The sequence below is a fragment of the Ambystoma mexicanum genome, chromosome 12, assembly GCF_040938575.1.
Source record: "Ambystoma mexicanum isolate Mex_15411 chromosome 12, UKY_AmexF1_1, whole genome shotgun sequence".
NCBI classification, from domain to species: domain Eukaryota; kingdom Metazoa; phylum Chordata; class Amphibia; order Caudata; family Ambystomatidae; genus Ambystoma; species Ambystoma mexicanum.
This window is the reverse complement of record NC_090936.1, coordinates 161682718-161702068: the sequence shown is the minus strand read 5'-3', so window position 1 is coordinate 161702068 and position 19351 is coordinate 161682718. Positions and strand designations below refer to the sequence as shown.

General features: G+C 44.6%; 1 protein-coding gene across 1 annotated transcript in view; it reads right to left on the bottom strand.

The window, feature by feature from the left end:
- Nucleotides 1–19351, bottom strand: part of MYRFL (myelin regulatory factor like) — a 942772-nt gene that overhangs the window by 58572 nt on the left and 864849 nt on the right. The window contains exon 24 of the mRNA XM_069629965.1: nt 5235–5297. Within this exon, the coding sequence (XP_069486066.1) occupies nt 5235–5297 (63 nt within the window). The remainder of the gene's footprint in view (nt 1–5234; nt 5298–19351) is intronic.

Here is a 19351-nt window from a genome sequence, read left to right as displayed (position 1 = left end):
TCTATCTATCGATCTATCTATCTATCTGCATTTTTCTATAGCACCACTAAACGGTAGGCCTCAGGGCACTTACAAAGAGTAACATAGAAGACAATAAAAGAAATGGTAGAACCAGGCACAAAAAGGGGGCAAGCCAAAAAACGAAGTCAATTGTATTGATATTTTTACTAGTCATTTAACAAGTTCTTGATCAAAGAGGACGATTTTCAGATGTTTGACTCTGGGGAAATATGTTCACGTATCATTGATTGCAAATCATTCACACTTGCACATTCTCTTGAGGCATTTGTGTCACTATTACAGAAAATATGCGGGCAGTGCAACTGGCACCAATGCTGGTTTCATCACTCCCCACACAATTTTAGCATTATGGAAAGAGTAGTTGCTTTTGTGCAGACCGCTCTGTAATATTTAAAACATATGCAGGAGCTCATTTTGTGTCCAGGGATGCTCTTCATGAAAAAGAGGGAACTCACCTTTGCACATTTGCATGCCCTCATTGCAGAAGTGTTGATCTTTGAGTGAACTTTGGTTGAAGGAACTGAGTGGCCTTTGGCGCTCCCATGAGAACAGGTGTGGCCTAGCACTGTACCATCCCTATGGGCACTTCAGGCACATTCACAAAGGTTGGGTACCTTACTGCACACCCTTGTTGATCAGTGGGTGAAGTTGCTGCTCACCAGGTGTATGTTTTGTTCTCTGCTTTGTAGCTGGCAAGTGCTGCACCTGGAGGGTTGAGTACGGTTGTGCTTTACCTTTAGTGATATTCACGAAAACACTGGTTTGCACAAGGTACTTACCACCAGTTGCACAGTTGCAAACCAGCATTTCTTAAAGGTGCGATTGATGAGATAACACATCAACTACATATAAAAAGCATTGGTAAAGCCAATAGTTTTGGTGTTTACTGCTGTTCTTTCCATTTTGCATTCATGGGCACCAGGGTGCAAGGAGAAGGGTGCCGAAGTTCAAGGAGAATGAACAAAGGGATGCAGGTATGCAAGAGAATGAGCAGGGCAAACAAGCAAGGGAGGAAGCCATTGAGAGAGGGTGCCAGTGTTGGTGAGCTCGAAGAGATATGAGCAAGAAAGAATGAGTGGGAAGGGGAAAAAGGCGAGTTATGACAGTAAGGGTAAGAGAAAAAGTAAGGGCTCTCATTAAATGTGAGAGTTGAAGATGATGAAATGAGGGTGCAGAAGTCGATATTTTCAAGGGTGCCAGGGCAAGAGGGGAGTGTAAGGCAGTGAGGAGCAAGGGTGTATAGAAAGAGTGAGTGACAGCATAAGTTGGGGGAGAGAGAGAGACAGTATACAGAGAAAGATGAAAATGCAAGGTGAGGGGGTGAAAAACAAAGAGTGAAAACACAAGGAGAAAGGGTGAAAGCCCAAGGAGAAAAAGTGACAGCACAAGGAGAAAGAGTGACAGAACAAGAGACATCACATGGAGAGAGTGAGACAGAGTATGACGAGGGAGTGACAGCGAACGGAGGGAGAGTGACAGTGCACAGAGGGAAAGTGGCAGTGTACAGAGGGAGAGTGTGACAGAGCACGGAGCGAGAGTGTGACAGCGCACAGAGAGTGTGACAGCACACAGAGAGAGTGCAAGAGTGGACACAGAGAGTGACAGCACATAAAGAGATTGCGACAGTGCACAGAGAGAGTGTGACAGCGCAGAGAGAGACAGTGCAACAGCACACAGAGGGAGTGCGACAGCACACAGAGAGAGTGCAAGAGTGCACAGAGAGTGTGACAGCACATAAAGAGATTGCGACAGTGTTACAGCGCAAAGTTAGAGCAACATCTCACAGAGAGAGAGAGAGCAACAGCTCACAGAGAGAGGGACAGCTTGCACACAGAGAGCGACAGCACACAGTGAGTGAAAGTGCAGAGATTGATACTGACAGCACAGGAAGAGCGTGTGTGACAGTGCATTGGAATAGTGTTATAGAGCACAGAGACAGTGTGACAGTGTACAGAGAGAATGTGACAGCACAGAGAGAGTGTGAAAGTACACCCAGAGGGAGTTTGACAGTGAGTGTGAGAGTGCACAGAGAGTGTGTGTGACAGTGAATGTGAGTGTGACTGTGCACAGACATGGAGTGTGACAATGCATAACAAGCAAGTGTGACAGCACAGAGAGAGAGAGAGAGTTTGACAGCAGATGGAGAGGATGCGGGAGAGTGTAACAGTACACAGTGTTGGAGAGTGTGGCAGAGAAAGCATATGATATCATAAGGAGAACGTGTGGGATGATGTGACAGCACAAGTAGAGTGTGTGGGAGAATGTGACAGCACAAGGTGAGAGTGTGGTAGTGTGACAGTACAAGAAGAGAGCAAGAGACAGTCCTACGAGAGTATGGGAGACAAATGCAGGAGAGAGACAGTGCAAGAAGAGAGAGGCAGACAGTACAATGAGGGAGAGGCAGAGAGACAGTGCAAGGAGAGAGCGAAAGTGCAAGCAGGGTGAGAGAAAGTGCAAGTAGAGAGAGTCAGACATTGTAAGGCATGAGATATTGAGAATGCAAGGCGAAAGAGAAAGTGAGAAAGTAGAGAGAGAGTGCGAGGAGAGAGAGTGCAAGGACTTAGTGACAGTGCAGCGAGAGAGGCAGTGTTAATAGAGGAAGACAGTGACCGTACAAGGAGAGAGAGAGAGTGATAGTACAAGAAGAGAGAGAGAGAGAGAGAGAGAGAGAGAGAGAGAGAGATTGACAGTACAAGGAGAGGGAGCGGATGACAGTACAGGAAGAGGGAGGGATTGATAGTACAATAAGAGTCTGACAGTACAAGAGAGAAAGTGACGGTACAAGAAGAGAGAGAGAAAGAGAGAGTGCAAGGAGAGCGAAAGAGACAGTGCAAGGAGAGTGAGAGAGAGAGAGAGAGAGAGAAAGAGAGAGAGAGACAGCACACAAAAAGCCAGACTCACTCATAACTACAGACAGACAGACACGTATACAAACACACAGAGCTTGAAATATATTCTAACATGTATGCATACAGTGTAAGGAGAGAGTGTGACAGTGCAGAGTGTGTGTGAGTGCAGGGAGAGAGTGTGACAGTGCAAGGATACAGTGATATGGGGAGACAGTTCAAGAAGAGAGAGTGAATGCAAGGAGAGAGGGATAGAGACAACACACACACAAAGCCAGAATCACTCATACATACACACAGACACGTATACAAATACACACAGCTTGAAATACATTCTAACATGCATGCTGCACACACAGTCCCCCACACAGAAAATCACTCACATCTACACACCCACAACACAGCCAGCCTCACACACATTCTCACTCACACATACAAACACAGCTTGAAATACATTCCAACGTGCATGCATACACTTACACACACTTTTTAAAATGTTTAAACACAGCATGCATACATAACAACACTTTAATTACAATTACTTTCACATGCTGTCCTTCCCGATCTTCTCACACTCCTAATGCCTATAATCGGCACGACCATCTCCCCATTGAAGAGAATTCGGGATTACTTCAATTTTTAGGGACACAAGCCCAAACCCCCTTAGGAAAAAGTCCCGAGAAATGAAGTTGATATTCGTGGAGCTGCTAGCAGAAGCAGGGGCCCCTGCAGTCCCTCCTGTGACTGGCTAGCACCAAGGGTCCCCCCCCACTTGCCCTGGGTCTCCCCCACACTGTGGAGGCTGCAGGAGTGCCTGTTAACGCCAGTGGGTGAGCAGGGAAAGGCAGGATTAAAACACTAGCACAAGATGAAGGCATGTGCTTTCAAACAAGATTCCTGATTGGGAGAATCATTGTAAAAGACCCATCCATTGGTTTAAAGGGCCTGAAGGACACAGGAAATAAAATGTTCTGATGCATCAAATTCATGCCTTAGCATTTCCAGTTACAATCTCAACCAGATCCGGCTTGTGAACACCCATGCTTCTTTCTTATGTTTCTAATGCTTTGCCAGATTGGTGGTGCTTGCGCCACCATATGCACCAAAACCAAAAAGGTAGCGTGCATAATGACACTTAGCATGGTATACCTCCACCATATACAATATCCCCCTTGCTGTGAGGAAAAAGGCCACTTTTTGGTCTTTATGGCAAAGATGGAAAAGGATACATCTTCTTGACTTCACAACACCTTCAAGATGGTGCCTGATATTTACTATGCTGTTGAACTGCAATCCAGACTCTAGTGGTTTCCAAGATGGCGCCCACCGTGCCGAACGCTGCTGTATCAGCACGGACTTCACTGATTTAACCGGAACCAGCTCTTGTATCCTTGCCGCATGTTTCTTCCTTCTTTGCTCCTACTACTACTCAATCCCTGCCCCGCTCCTGCTTCCTAGCTACCGTGCCCTATGCCTTTGCTGCCTACTTCATTCACTACTCATCATCTTGTGGTGATGGAATCTGATGCTCAGCTATCTACGTGCCTGATTCGCTGTTCGCCATTCTCCAGCAGCTGACGCCTGGCAGTCCGGCTAAACGGATCGTGTGCAAGGGTTTTCTTCCCCAGGAGTGTTTCCCGGAGTATACAAGAACCCCGGTTTCATCGATAATGATAAGGAATTGGAAAACTGCTACTACCTTACACAAAGATGTTTGGTTTCATGAAATGGATAGTCTGGCTGATGTGGAAAAGTTTTTATACAAAAGACAAGACAAGAAAATGCTATTTAATAAGATATGGGGGAGATTTCTTTCAATATACTGAAAATGACAATTGCATATGTTCGGTTGTGAATTCTACAATTGGGGGGTGGGGTGGAATTTGTGTTCAGTGATTTGTAATCTTGTATATAGTTTATTTTTGTATTACCTTGATGTTTTTAATGTATTGTTGTATTGTTGAAATTGAAAATAAAATTAAAAAAAAAAAAAGAACCCCTGTTTCATTTTCAGGGTTTGGGATACCTTTTGGGCTGTAATCCCATAGAACTGCAATTATCAGTCACCATTCAGGGTAGTGCTCGCTTGTGCTTGACACTTGCAATTTAACACCAATTAAGCTGTTTTGTCGCCTAACTGTACAACTATCTAACACAGAGTGCCCCATTAAAGGTTTTGCAAGAATTCCAATTTTTTGACCATACTATAATTAATTGACTGGATTCTTTTTTGTCACATGATCAACTCCAATTAAGATATAATGTTTATGCAGCATCACACCAAATAATCAGAATTTACATGTATTCAATGTAAAATTAGCAGGAGCTCTATTTAACAATTAACTATTAAAGTTAACATCAACTCACAGTCAGTTCCAAAGTCAGGTCTGTCCACCCAGCTTCTTTTTGAGAGGGCTTTGTTTGTTTTTTCTGCAAGTAAAATATGGGTATAATGAATGTCTGTCTTCTTAAAATATGGTAAACATAATATCAATATAAACATAATAATGCAATAATAAAAAAAAAGTATTTTCGATTTACAATCTTTATAATCCTCTAGTTGAGACTTTACAGCTGGCGTATTACATCATACACTCACATTGTGATATCAGAGAGCCATTACTGACAGGAAGCTGTGGCAAAGTCTCATGTTTGGGGCTTGAGGGTGGGACTGGGGTAATCATGGCAGTCTGAGACTATCAACCGTGTTGAGATATAGGGCTGAGGCAGTTTATAGTGTATTCCGAAGGCTCCCCACTCCATCCCTAGCCTCATCGGAGTAGTCCACCATGCTAATCCAAACCACACTAGGCAATGTAAGCACAGACTACAATACAAGACATTTAGCAGAATGGCAATCAAGGATTATGCAGTTTGCAGAGCCTCCAGCCTGGGCGTCTGCAGGGTGTGTAAAAGTGAAATATGGCTTATTATTATTTTTTTTAAAGGTGTTTTTATTGGCATTTTTTTTAATCTAATTCTCCCTCACTTCACCATCCCTCACAACTTCAAACCAGTTCCAACACCCGAAATCTTCGTGGACAGAGGAATTCCCTTGAGTCGCTGTGAAAAAAGGATTAAACAACATCCCAATCTCCCATGAATTTTTGCAGGTCGCCATGTACAGAATATGTCACTCGCTCGTGGGCGACAAAGTTACACACGTTTGACAAACATTCTTGCTCATCGGGCATTGCCCTGTTCTTCCAATTTTGGGCCACCAATAATAGTGCTGCTATGCTGAGGATCAGATAGGCACTCCTCTGAGCTTTTGTGGGTAAAGTCTCAAAAATGTCCCCCATCCCAAGCATGCCCTCCTTAATGTCCTTGTGGGCCTGTATATCAAATATCCCCGACATCGCCTTCCATACATAGTGCCAGAAGGGCAGAAACCTCCCACACAACCACCATATGTGGTCCCAAGTTCCCGGTGTGTCACACCCTTTCCAAAATCTATCGGAAACCACTGGATAGCATTTATGAAGTCTTACAGGAGTGAAGTGCCACTGCACCATGGCCTTGATCCACATTTACCCGATGTGTACCGCCCTGGTCAGCCTTGGAATATCCCCCCAAAGACGATCGCATCTCCCTCTATTTCATGTCCCACGTTATCCTCACAGTGTTTCATGTAGGACCACCTCACTGCCTCCCTAGAGGTAGAAAATATCCTATAATAGTCAGCCATCATATGAACCTCACCAGTGCTACTTGTTACATATTTCTCAAAGATGGTGAAATCTCTTGTCGCCGCCCTCAAGAACTTGGGATTTTTTATGCAATGCCGAATTTGAGAGTATCTATACCTCTCTCTCTCGTAGCACCCGGCACCCCACCCTCTCCTACTTTCCAAATACTCCCGCCTCCTGGCCTGGGGGAAAATGTGGGTTCCTAAATATTGATGTCAACAGGGATGGTAAGGTTGTCAGGCCCACCTGTCTAACCAGGGAATCCCACACCTCCCCCACCAAAGCTGTAATCTTGCTCATATACATATTCTTAGGTCTTTCCACCTTGGGGAACCATATTTCTTCATCTAGGGGCCTCCACACAATCGCCCTGTCCATAGTCCTCCATATCTTGTACCGATCGCCAATGAACCATTTGCGTTCCACCCTAATTTGGGATGCCAAGTAGTAAAGATAAAGGTTCGGAACCCCCAGACCTCCATCGTGAGTAGGTGTTGTTAGTAACCTCATGGACACCTGTGGTTTTTTGTTGTTCCAAATGAACCTACTCATGTGTCTCTGGAGCTCCATAAAGAAATGCTTTGGGACCTTCACAGGGAGAGCCTGAAAGTAGTAGAGGATTTTAGGGAGGATCATCATCTTGAGGGTGTTTATTCTCCCCAGCCATGATATCGATAGGGGGCCCCATTCCCTCAGGAGTTGCTTGATCCTCTCCAGTAGAGGCGGGTAATTGTCCCTGTACAGATCCCCCATGGACACTGCGAGTTGTACACCCAAGTAACGAACACTACCAACAGCCCACACATAGGGGCATTTCCCCTTCAGACCCCTCACCATTTACCCAGGCACAGTCAGATTGAGCATCTCAGATTTTTGCCCATTAATCTTTAAGCCTGCTACACTGCTAAATTCCTCCAACTTCCTCTCAATCCCCGGCAATATTGTCTCTGTAGTCGTGATTGCCATTAACATGTCATCTGCAAAAGCAATCACCTCATGATTCTCCCCCCCAAAACTAATCCCCTTGTCACCCGGTGCTACCCTAATGCGAGAGAGTAAGTGTTCCAGGTGAATTGCATACAGAAGTGGAGAAAGCGAGCACCTCTGTTTCGTACCCCAGGAGACTCGCTCCTGGGACAGCCGGCTATTGATAGCAAGGCAAAGGGTCGGGTCCCGATAATTAGCCCTCACCATATGCATGAACCTTTTCCCCATGGCCTCCATGGTGAGAAAAAGAAAAGACCATGCCACACGGTTAAAGGCCTTTTCCGCGTCCAAGGCCAGAATCGCTACTGGGTTGTTGGCCAAAGTGGCTTTCTCTATGAAGTGGCATACCCCGAGTGTGTTATCGGAAGTCTGCCTGTTTGATAAACCTGGATTGATCTGGTCCGATCAGTTTGGAGAGCAACCTGTCCATGCAGGATGCCAGGATCTTAGTGTATAGCTTCACGTCTGTGTGAATTAGGCCTATGGGCTGATACCACCCGCATAGCATAGGATCTTTATTGGGCTTCGGGAGCAGAACCACTTTGACTTCCTCCTTGGATTGGGTGATTCATCCAGTCCTCCCAAAAGAGTTGAAATGGGGCACCAATATTGGGATCAGAACGTCCCTGAATGTTTTATAAAAGCTGCCTAAGTAGACATTCGGCCCCAGAGCCTTACCAGACGGCAACAACAAGATCATGGGCCTCACTTCTTCAGGGGTCATATAACCATCCAGTTCTTCCCTTTCCCCTGGTGTAGTTCTCTGCAGGGGGTATCTCGCTAGATGTTCTTTCTGGGTCCTCTCCTCTGGTGAATCGGTTTTATAGAGACTGGAATAGAATTCTGTAAAGGCATTCATGATTCCCTTATTAGAGGAGCTTTCCCCTCCATGCCCTGATCTAATCCTTAGTATGATATGATATGATATGATATATGATAGTTTATTTATATAGCACGTATACACAATGTGTTTCAAAGCGCTTCAAGGCAAGGGAGGGAACAAGGGAAAATACAATGACATTCTTACAGGCCATGAACAGTAAGGATGTGAAATTAACTATCGTACTCGGCCTGACGACATTTCAGATAGCGCAAGAGCTAAGACATAGATAAGGAAGGGATGGGGAGAGTGGGAAGGAAATGGAAACAGACAGGCGACTACTGTACTAGGCTTGACGACATTTCTGGTAGAGCCGGAGAAAAACAAAAGGTGAGGGAGAGGGGTGCAGAAAGGGAAGGGAGGAACAAAACAAGCGACTAACGTACTAGGCCGGACAGTGCAATTCTGATAGAGCCTTCCTGGTGCCAGAGGGGGGGGGGGGCTCTGAAGGGTGCTGCACCCTTGCAAGGATGGATGGGCTTCAGGGCCCCCGGTCCACTCCTCCCATGTATCCAATTGCCCAGTGGGGCTGAGGTATCCCTCTGCTCCATGCCTCCAGCGCCCGCCTCTGTCAGTGCCCCCGTCCTTTGCTTCACACCTAGCGCAGGGTTTCTCAGCCTCCCTGTGTCTTCTTCTACTGGGGTTCGACAGCCCTCACCTCCACCTGGTCAACTCTCTGGGGGATCAGACTGGGGGTCTCCACTCCTTTCCCCCGCTCCTCACCTTGTCCCAAGGCTTCAAAGAGCTCCTAGTGCTCCTAGAGCTCTCACTCAGTTCCGGGGGCAGGGCCCCCCTTCTTGATTTTAGGTGCTTCCGGGAAGGCCTGCACCAGTGATTTGCTGCTCCAAGTACTGTTTGCCCAGTGAGGCCTGCACCAACACCCCCAGCAGACCTGCTGCACCATGGATCCCTGCTTTAATAGGTGTCGGAGCCACTTCATCCTCCACCCGGGCTCCGTTATGCACAGGCTCACTCCCGGCTATGGGCCAACAGCACCCCAAGCCCTCGCTGCTTAACGGGCTGTTCTCAGACCGACCCCTTGCCTGCTCACAGCGGGGCTCCGCTGCTCTCCAGCAATGCTCCTATATCTGCCACTCCGGGCAGGCGTGTTGTGGAGCCCGACCCGCACTGGCATCCGAATCTGCGTTGCAGCCGCCTCACTGATCCACACTCGTTACAGAGCCGAGTCGGCAGGCACAGCACAATTCCTGCAGTCCTGCCTTCTCCCCCTGACCTCCGCTGCTCCTGAAAACGTATCCCGGACTGGGGATAGCACTTTTACAATTCTTTATTGTTCAAGGTCTTGGAGGGTGAAGGTGCTCTCAAACCGCAGATCTACCCTCGGCGGCCATCTTGAAACATGGTTTCTTAAACACCTCATGATCACGCCTTGCCTGGCAGTCCATAGACAGCGCGGTTATCTTGCACATGCTGCCCTTTATCATAGCTAGGGAGATAATGAGCAAGAGATCCTGCACCTCAAATACAGGATGAACAGTCCTCACACAGAAAGTAAAACAAAGATCGCTACTGGGCATTTTGATGCGTCGACAGATTGAGCTGCAGAGTAAGTCACTGACCAGAAAATTCCAGGTTCCAATCCTGCAGTTCAGATGAGTACTCACCAAACACAAAAGACTGTTGGATGCAAGTCCAACGTCGGTGAGAGAAAGTACAAGCTAAGAAAGTCTCTTTAGCATGGACTGCACAGAAGGCCAGTTATCCAGCCATCTCACACGACATATAAGCCTCATGTGAAGCTGACAAAGGGAGAGATAAGTTTCTGAGAACAGTTCAGGAAGAAATGCGGACACATACAGTACAAAACGCACATCAAGAGTATAGCCCATGTGAGATAATGCCAGAAGCAAATACTATGCTGTAGAGCACTAGGCTGAACACACATGTGTAAGCAGAGCAAGGTACAATATGTACCCCTGACAGCAAGGGAGCTCCTATTAACAACACTGCAGGTAGTAAGTACAAAACATAGTATTAACACACTGAACATGTATTAATTGTACAACACATAAAGTAGGTCTAGGTGCCAAAGCAGCCTCCTGGGCTATTTAGAACTAATAGGCCACAGGAATACATGTATTCCTCAATACAGAAAAAGACATTTAATTTAGAGCCTTCTTAGAAAGAACCACGTACAAGGTTAGAGGCTACGGAAGACAAGGTGAAAAGCAGCTCTGCGATTGGTCAGGAGAGAGAGGAGCAGCTCATTCCCAAGCTTCGGACAAGTAGCAAGGCACAATCAAACTTTGCAACTCTGAGCAGACCCCATGAGGAAGATGTAAAAGCTTCACAGGGGTAGGCTAGAGCAGAAGATGCAGCGGGTTCGTTCCCAAGCCTCAAACAAGTGAAACACTTAATGAATAATGTACATACCCATTACTTTAGAAGCTAAAAAGCAAAAGGTCATAGATCGGTGGGAACGAGCCAATGTGCAGAAAGATGCAAAGAACAAAATCAGTCAGGCAGAAGACACACTGCCCCCTGTCGGAAAACATCCACCAAGGCGTGGAATCACAAGTACTAAAAATATAAAGAAATATATATTCATGGCCATCGAAGCAAGAAGCTGATTGACCAATGTAGGAAATATAACAGGGATTAAAAGCTCTGATACTTCTTAAACTAAATATGTTCATTAAAGTTAAAGCCAGTCACACACACCTTCAAATAAATCCACAGTTTAGATTTGCACAGGGTGCCGTAGCAAAGGGCTAGGAAGCACACCCTATGAAGTCATGTAGCCCCATCATGAGAAAGGAAGGAGATGTGCTAAAAGGGGCAACATGTGTCCATTGAATAATCACAATGTTAACTTTCCATTGAACTGTGCCCCAAGGCTGAGAACTATCATATGTGCCAACCTTTTGCGTCCCATGGGAATCAGGTGAGGTATTTTTTGTGTGCCACACTGTTCACACCTCATGGAGTGATTGGTTAATTAAGGTGGAAGTAACCCACCCAGGAACATTTGACGACAAACAGCCAATGAGCAACTGAGTTGTACGTTACAGAATACTAGCATGTCTACTATCCAATATAAAATGGAGAAATTGGATAACCCTATCATTAGATCAATGTCAAGAGGAAGACATTAGCATGGTCACAAGGGATAGGATAGTCTAATAGGGCAAAGCATTGTATTGCATCTCTTATAGAATAACAACCACTGTTCAATCAGTGAATATTGTAAAATGTAACCTCACTATATAAGCCACCATTTAATATAGAATGACTCATGTATAGTTCCTGGCCGAGGCTGCATGTAATACATCCTTGGTTTTTCTCAGTTCTTGTGCACTTTATTGGCTCATTGGATTTTTTTTTTATACAACTCGGGTTCTGAGCCTACCTTACAAGACCCTCAAAACCCAAACACAGATGATGACATGTACACACTTGTCAAAGATAAATCCCATGTCCTGTGGGTATAAAAAACTGGCCATACAGGCGATAACTAAGTTAGGAGTACAGGAAGCGGAGTGGTGTTTGGGGTGTGGCAGTGTGGCAAGGAACAAAAGAGAGAGAAAGAGAGAGAGAGAGAGAGAGATAGAGAGAGAGAGAAAGACAGAGAGAGAGAGGGAGAGAGAGAGAGAGAGACACGTGGAGAAGCAAGAGAGGAGAGTGGACGAAGTAAGAAGGAGCGTTGGCAGAGAGGAGAGCAGAGTGGAGAGATGACGGAAGGAGGAATAGAAAAGGAGCAAGGTTAAAGGGAAGAACAGAGGTGGGAAGAAGAGGACATTGGGAGGAGAAAGAGGATCAAAGGTAAAGGGGCGTAAATATTGTTTTACAAATGTGTGTGAGAGACCAACTGTAGCAAGGTAGAGTTAGCCAACTAAGAGTTTCACAGCGGTTCTCCTCTCAAGAATCTTTTTTAAATAACAGGTTAAAATTGTGCATTTTAGAGCACACCCTTTCTCAAAAAATAGGTAAAGACTCAAACCGAACTAAATCGATTGTAAATTGTGACCCATGAAAAAATCCAATACATGCCAGGTCACTTAAAGTGCACAGGATCATTTTAATGTTGCCTTTGCCCAATATATGACATTCTTTTGCCAAGGTAAGCAGACATGGGTAAGCAGACATGTTCAAGCTGGCTGTGCCCATACTATATGCCAGTATTACAATTCATTTCCATGCTGACTGTGCCTAATAATGCCACTGCCAAAAGACACATTCACACAACATTTTTCAATATATGTTGTATTCCCATGCACAAAAACAGATGTTGGCCGTGCCCATTAGCCACTGTAAGAAGGTCTGTGCTGGCTATGCCACAGTTATCAGTATTCCTATGCAAAGACACTCATGTTGGCTTTGACCATAATGTCAATAATGGCACACTAAATAAACCTGTCCATGTTTCTTGTGCCAATATTTAACAGCAGTCCCGTGTATTGCAATATTGCTATATAAGAACCCTCCTGTTGGCGTTGCCCATAATTCCAGAAATAAAGCCTGCCTCTGAAAGAAAACATGCAATAGAAAGTCCAGTTGTGCGCTCCTAAATTTCATAGATTTACTCACGGATCTTCCTGTCTGTTATCCTAACTTAGGGTGCACGGGAGAGTAAGTCTACCCTGGCACAAGGTAGAGAAATAATGGGAAAGAAGAGAAGCATTCTAGTAACTAAGGACCCTTGCGTCCCCTGCACATCTTCAATATTGAAATTGTCAACATTTATATATGTAAAGAGAATTACAAAGTTCAAGTATTCAGTCCAACGTTAAATTTATAGACAATTAAAAAATAAGCAAAATGTATGACAGCAAGGTTTTTAATAAAAACAATATTGTTTCACAGCTCAACAGTTTCGGGTTTTCCCTTCATCAGGAGCAAAAAAACATTTTTTATCACTGTTTCTTGAACAGTTCAATCTTCCTTCTCTACAAAACAATTAGAGTTTTTTTTTAGTAAACAAATCGTATTAATGATAGTCAACCAAGTAGAATAAGTACCATTGAGTTGATCTGCAATGTGGTACAAGTATACTACCTAGGCAGCAAAATCGAATAAAAAAACGATTTCTGATATTTTCTTTTTTTAAATGTCAGGGTTAGGCAAGTACAGGGGGTGAAGGGCACAGCCTGCCGTGCGCCAGCCTGCTAGTGCATCAAGGCACCTTCTCCAACTAAATACCAAAATGCAAGCAATTCACAATTTGTTACAATTAAATATACAGTTTTCTACATTTAGATAATGCCTGGTACCTTGTTATAGTTAGCACTAAAATAATAATATGTCTAAAGCAAAGAAAGGTTCTGTAACCCGTGCCCCTCTGGATACTTTGAACTATGACTTCCAGGAATCCTCACCATTGACTAGGCCGGCTTGGTCTGAAGAGAGTTGTAGTACAAACCTTCAGGAGAGCCAAAGGTTGCAGACTCCTGGTCTAAATTGTTTTTTTTTATAACACATATACTATTCATGACATGGACTTTTAGAAAAAAAAATACTTAAGAATTCTGTCATTAAACAATACTTACTCCTTCATGGGGTAATCCATGCTCTATTAATTTCACTGATTTTGGGGGAAAATAACAACAACACAAAAGCATTCTGTTTTATAAAAGTGCTGCATATGGGTATCTTGGACATTAAAAAGCTTATGGGCACAGTCCAAGTTTGGCAGTAATTTGGTGCCATATTAGGTTACTGTTACTGCCACTTGGTCCTGTGGGTTTATCATGGGATGACGAGTGGTGGAGGGTGGACTCCATGGCAATTATTGGCGGATTTACAGCTGGCGGAATTACTGTGTGGTAAATCCACCGATTTTGTTTGAGGTAAAGCAGAGTATTTACCTTCAGCAACAAGCTGGAGGTGAACTGGCCAAAAATATAATTTCGTGGCATGGAAAAATGGCAGAATTTCCGTTACCCCCCAAAAAAGTGACGGCAACAAATGATCACCACTTTTTTTACCCACACCACCAAACTTGGAATGAGGCCCTATTTGGGTTAGACTTGTGATACATGCTTTATTATTATACACACATATTTTGAGAAAAAAATAATAAAAATGTATAATATTGATTCCATGGATATAGGGGACATATCTTGGTTAAAAAAATACCCATGCTGGTAGCACTAACATAGGTCAGTGTTCTCACGTAAGAGCACGCATGTTGCCTTTGCCCATAATGCCATTTCAGCATATGAAATCATGCCCATGTTGGCTGTGCCATGACAGGATGACGTCCTCACGTAAGGTAAGCATAAAGCAGGCGAACTCCATAGGAATCCATTGTAAAAGCTGCCTGCCATTCACGCATGGCAGGCACCATTTAATTGTAATTGTAAACGCTGCTTGCCATGAGAGGATGATAGGCAGTGTTTACTCATTTGCAAGGCAGAGGGCAAATGTGCAGGGCAAAAGGCAGCACACACATGTTTATTCCGCCTTTTACCTTGTACATTTGCACTCTGCCGTGCAAATGAGCAAAAGTTGGTGGCAGTGGGACACTTACCTGTATACTTGCATGCAACATCTCCCTGATGCTAAATTATGTGTACATTTAAAATGAGCTCCCGAGAGATTCAAGGATCTGACAAGGATCAAAACACATTAGTTAAGTGATGAAGCCACGATTTGGGATCAGTCTCCAGTTGCAAATATCTTAAACGTTTAGACCCTAAACCTAATCATACAGCAGTGCTGGAGAAGGGTCTGGTGAGGTGCAAGGTTAAGAACCGAAAGTAGTTGAGGTAGGTACACACAACTGATGTTGAGGAAGAAGCAAGTTAAATCCTGTGTCCAAACACCAGCTAAAGAGTCTGGCCCCCTGCCCCCTGAAGAAGGCGCAAAGCACTAGGCGTCGTGGTGCCAGGTGCTCCAAGCGTCCATGTAGACCAACGTGACAGCCTCACAAGACCACCTAAAACGGGAAAGATGATACAAGGTTCCCAGAAAGAAGTTCCGGGCACTCAAAACCCTAGAGACTGTGAGTGACTGTTTTTCCACCAGGGACACAAACTTGCTCAGGGGAGAAAGGGAAGGATTGGGGTAGCCAACCAAAAGATAGGGTACTTAATTTGCATGCACACCTGAACCTTGCACCACAGACTCAGTCACAGTCTGTTGTGGCCAATCAAGAGCCTGTACCAGGACCTTGGCTTCGAGTTGCCTGTTGATTCATTGGCCGTAATGAAGCACTATTCATGTGATACTGCTGCAACCTCTGGAGGCCCTCCTCCCACTCTGAGGCACAGCACCTATCGTTGCTACTATACAGAACTATACACACCCATAAAGTATATTTTAAGATTTAATGGTCACCTTGGAACTCCATTCATGTATAAATTACAAAAGTCAAGATGACTTTGAAAATAAATGTACTTAATGGTTAGAGATAAGGTACTCTGTGTATAATGTTAGAGTGCGGGGAATGTTATTCATGACCATAGGCATGTCAACAGACATACATGGCAAAACATACCGCATGGGCATAAGAACTTAGCCAGGAGACTGTACACTAGAATAAATAAAATCATTTGTCCACATGGGGACTAGAATAAATGGGGGCAATGAGTTCAAAGGAACGCTACATATTCATGATCTGTCAAGAGAGCGCAGAATGTGCTTCCTCCCCTATTGGGCACCTGCAACGAATTGGTCGAATGCATTTATTCAGCACTTTCCTTACCTTTAAGTAGCTATTTTAGAACAATGTTTCACCTTCTCTGGAGGGAATGTTTCGTCACACTACTGTCCTCTTCTGAACCATTAATTGGTTGGCTGATGGATGGAATCTGGTGGTATAGATTGCATACCTCGCTTGAGGCTCATAGCTCAAAGTATCTATTGCAAGACGCAAATGAACAAGATGTAACTAGCCCATCTCCCCGGGCCTTAAATAGAGGTCATTAATCTTACAAGCATTAACTGCCAAACGTATTAAAAAATGCATTAAGTTTATCTGTGTCCTTTTCCCACATCTGAATATTCTGTAATACAGTACCCACTGTTTATAGGTCCTGGCGTAAGACAACAATGTTTCTGTGACATGTAGTGACCTACACCAGATACTAATGAGGCCCTTTAGGGGCTGGACTGGAACTATTTATTTGTTTTGTAATTTTATTTATCTAATTATATATACAGGAGGAACAATGCTCTTTTGATCACAAAAGAACGTACAATAGATAAGAAATCCAATTTGACGGCAAGCAGTACATTTCTTACAATGGGGTGAGTTTGAGGGACATTCTAACAAGGTTGTAGAGGGGAGTAAATGGAACAGTCACCAGGGGACAATACATAAGTGGACATACATAGATTAAGGACAACCAACATTGTACAGTTTTAAGTGCAGGTAGGCGATACAGCCAGCTGTGCTCAGGATGTGACCATGATGGGTGAAGTGCTAGAGTGGAGGCAGAGGAAGTGAAGCACAGAGGCAGGTTAGAGGCGAGGGAAGAATGTAAGCTAGCAGGCAGATGGGAGGTAGGTTAAGAAGGTAACTCAGAAGCGAGGAGGTAGGCTTTTCGTTTGGTTATGAAGAAATCCGTGTGGACTGTTTCTCGAATGATCGGCGGAAGATAATTCCATGCAAGTAGAGCAAGAAGAGAGAAGGAGCGAAAGTGAGAGGAAGCAAAGGGAGGGTAAAGAGCCACAAGTGTAGTCGAGGAGGCAGAGTAGAAATTATGAGGATTCTGATAGAGGAGGATAGATACAGTAGTGTCTTACTGTGAATAGATTTGTGAACCAGGAGAAGAAGTTGAAATTTGGCCCTGTTTTGCATCATCAGCCATCCATCCTGGTGACGGTACGAGGAAGTAGGTGTGAAGTGAGGGAGTTCAAAGAGAGTCCTAGTAGCAAAGTTAAGGATCTTGTTGAGAAAACAGAAAGCATATTGTAGAGACCAAAGAGGATGCTGAAACTGTAGTCCAATTTAGAGAAGACAAGAGTAGTGAAGAGATGCTTGGTGGTGTTAAAAGGAAGGCAGTGCCTGAATTTCCTAATATTTAGGAGGTTGAAGTGAGCTGCTGTTCCAGTTTTGGAGATGAAAGTAGAGAAGGTGTAAGAAGGGTCATAGATGATGCTGAGGTTTCTACCTGAAGAAGAGTAGGGGAGAGTGTATGGTGGTCAGAAGAAGAGATGAGAGAGAGCTTTTGGCAGGGAAGAAAAGTACCTCTGTTTCGGTAGAGGTTAACATCAGAGAGTGCAAAGCCATCCAATATTTACTGGCAGAGAGACAGTTGGAAAGTTTGATAGAGAGATCAGAAGAGAGTTCAGGAAAAGACAAGAAGATTTGGGTGTGGTCCACAAAGAGTTGGCACGAGAACCCAAAGGAGGAGATAAGTGCTGCAAGAGCAGAGGTGTAGAGTGTAAAGAGGAGCTGATCCAAGACAGAGCCTTGTGGAACACCAACAGTTAGAGTCATGAGTTGAGAGGTGTTGAGAAGACAGAGAATTGGTGAAGTTCAAGGTAGGATTCAATCCAGGCAAATGTTTGATCACAAATCCCTAGAAGAAAGAGTATTAAGAAGATCAGAGTCATCAACAGTGTGAAGGCAGCACACAGGTCAAGGAGAATTAGAATAGAGGATAGGTTGGCGTGTTTAGAAGAGGCGATTAAGTTGAAGACATTCACAAAAGCAGTTTCCACAACCCTTTCGAGCACTTTAGAGCAGTGCATAAAGAGAGAGAGACAGGGTGAAAGTTAGCCAGTAGGTTTGGATCAAACTCTTTCTTTATTAGGAAAGGGATGACCATGGCTGTTTTGAAAACAGAGGGAAAGCAAGCAGAGTCGAATGGGACAGGTTGAAGAGTTCAGCATGGTGAGAGGCCACTAAAAGGGGCAATAGGCTTGACTAGTTGAGGAGCCAGAGGGGCTGACTGGGCACAAGAGGGGGTTTGCCTTCATCAGTAGAGATAGGATTTGGTCAGTATTAGTGTGTTGAAAGTGGGAGATAGAGGTAGGGGATGATGGTAGAGTAGACAGAGTTTAAACTGTAGGAGGAGGGAGTGTGAGGAAGGTCAGGAGGGAGTCTCTAATTTTGGAAATGTCTGCAGTGAAGTATTCAGCTAGGTCATTAGCTGTGAGAGTGGAGTTGACAGTCATAGACTTAGGAGAGGTGAGGAGTGAGTTAAGGCTGCCTTGTACCCGACGAGGATGGTTGGATAGATAGTCAACGGTGGTTAGGCAGAATTCCCTTTTTGCTTTATCAAGAGTAGACTTGAGAAAGTTCAGGGCAGAGAGGCAGAGTTGCAGGTCCCCATGCGAGTGAGTACGCCTCAAATTGCGCAGCAGCCGACGCATGTCTGTGCGGAGAGAGCATATGAATGGCTGGACCCATGGCTGAGGATGTTGAAACTTAGGGGTGAAAGTAAGGAGTGATAAGTGAGAGGAGCATGAGTAATACAGAATTTATTGGAAGCTGGAGAAGGCAGTGCTGGTGGAAGAGGCATGGGGTGTGAAGGAGCAGAGAGAGAACTGTAGGTCAGAGAGAAAGGGGCAATGGCGGAAGGTTTACATTTGCTTTTAGTAATAGGTGAAGCAAGTGGTGAGGAAAGGTCAGAAAGGAGATGGTGGTGGAAACTATTAAGTGATCAGATATGGATGGAGCGACAGTGGTATTAGTGGCTGATAGGGAGGTGGAGAGGAATAAGAGATCCAAAGAATGACCCCGTGTGGATAGGCAGGTTATGGGCAGAGTGGAGAGCATGGTCACTAAGAAAAGACTGAAGTTCCCATTTATAAGAGGTGGTTGGAGAGGAAAGGTTAAAATCACCTAAGAGAATGATGTGATGTTAAGTGGAAAGAGAATCAAAGAGTTGCCTAAGATCATCAAACCATGGTGGAGTGGGAACAGGAGGGTGATAGATGGGGATGATGTGAACCGAGTGAAGCAGAGCAATAGAAGAGATGGTAAATAAAAACGAAGAGCCTGTTTGTCCTCCTTC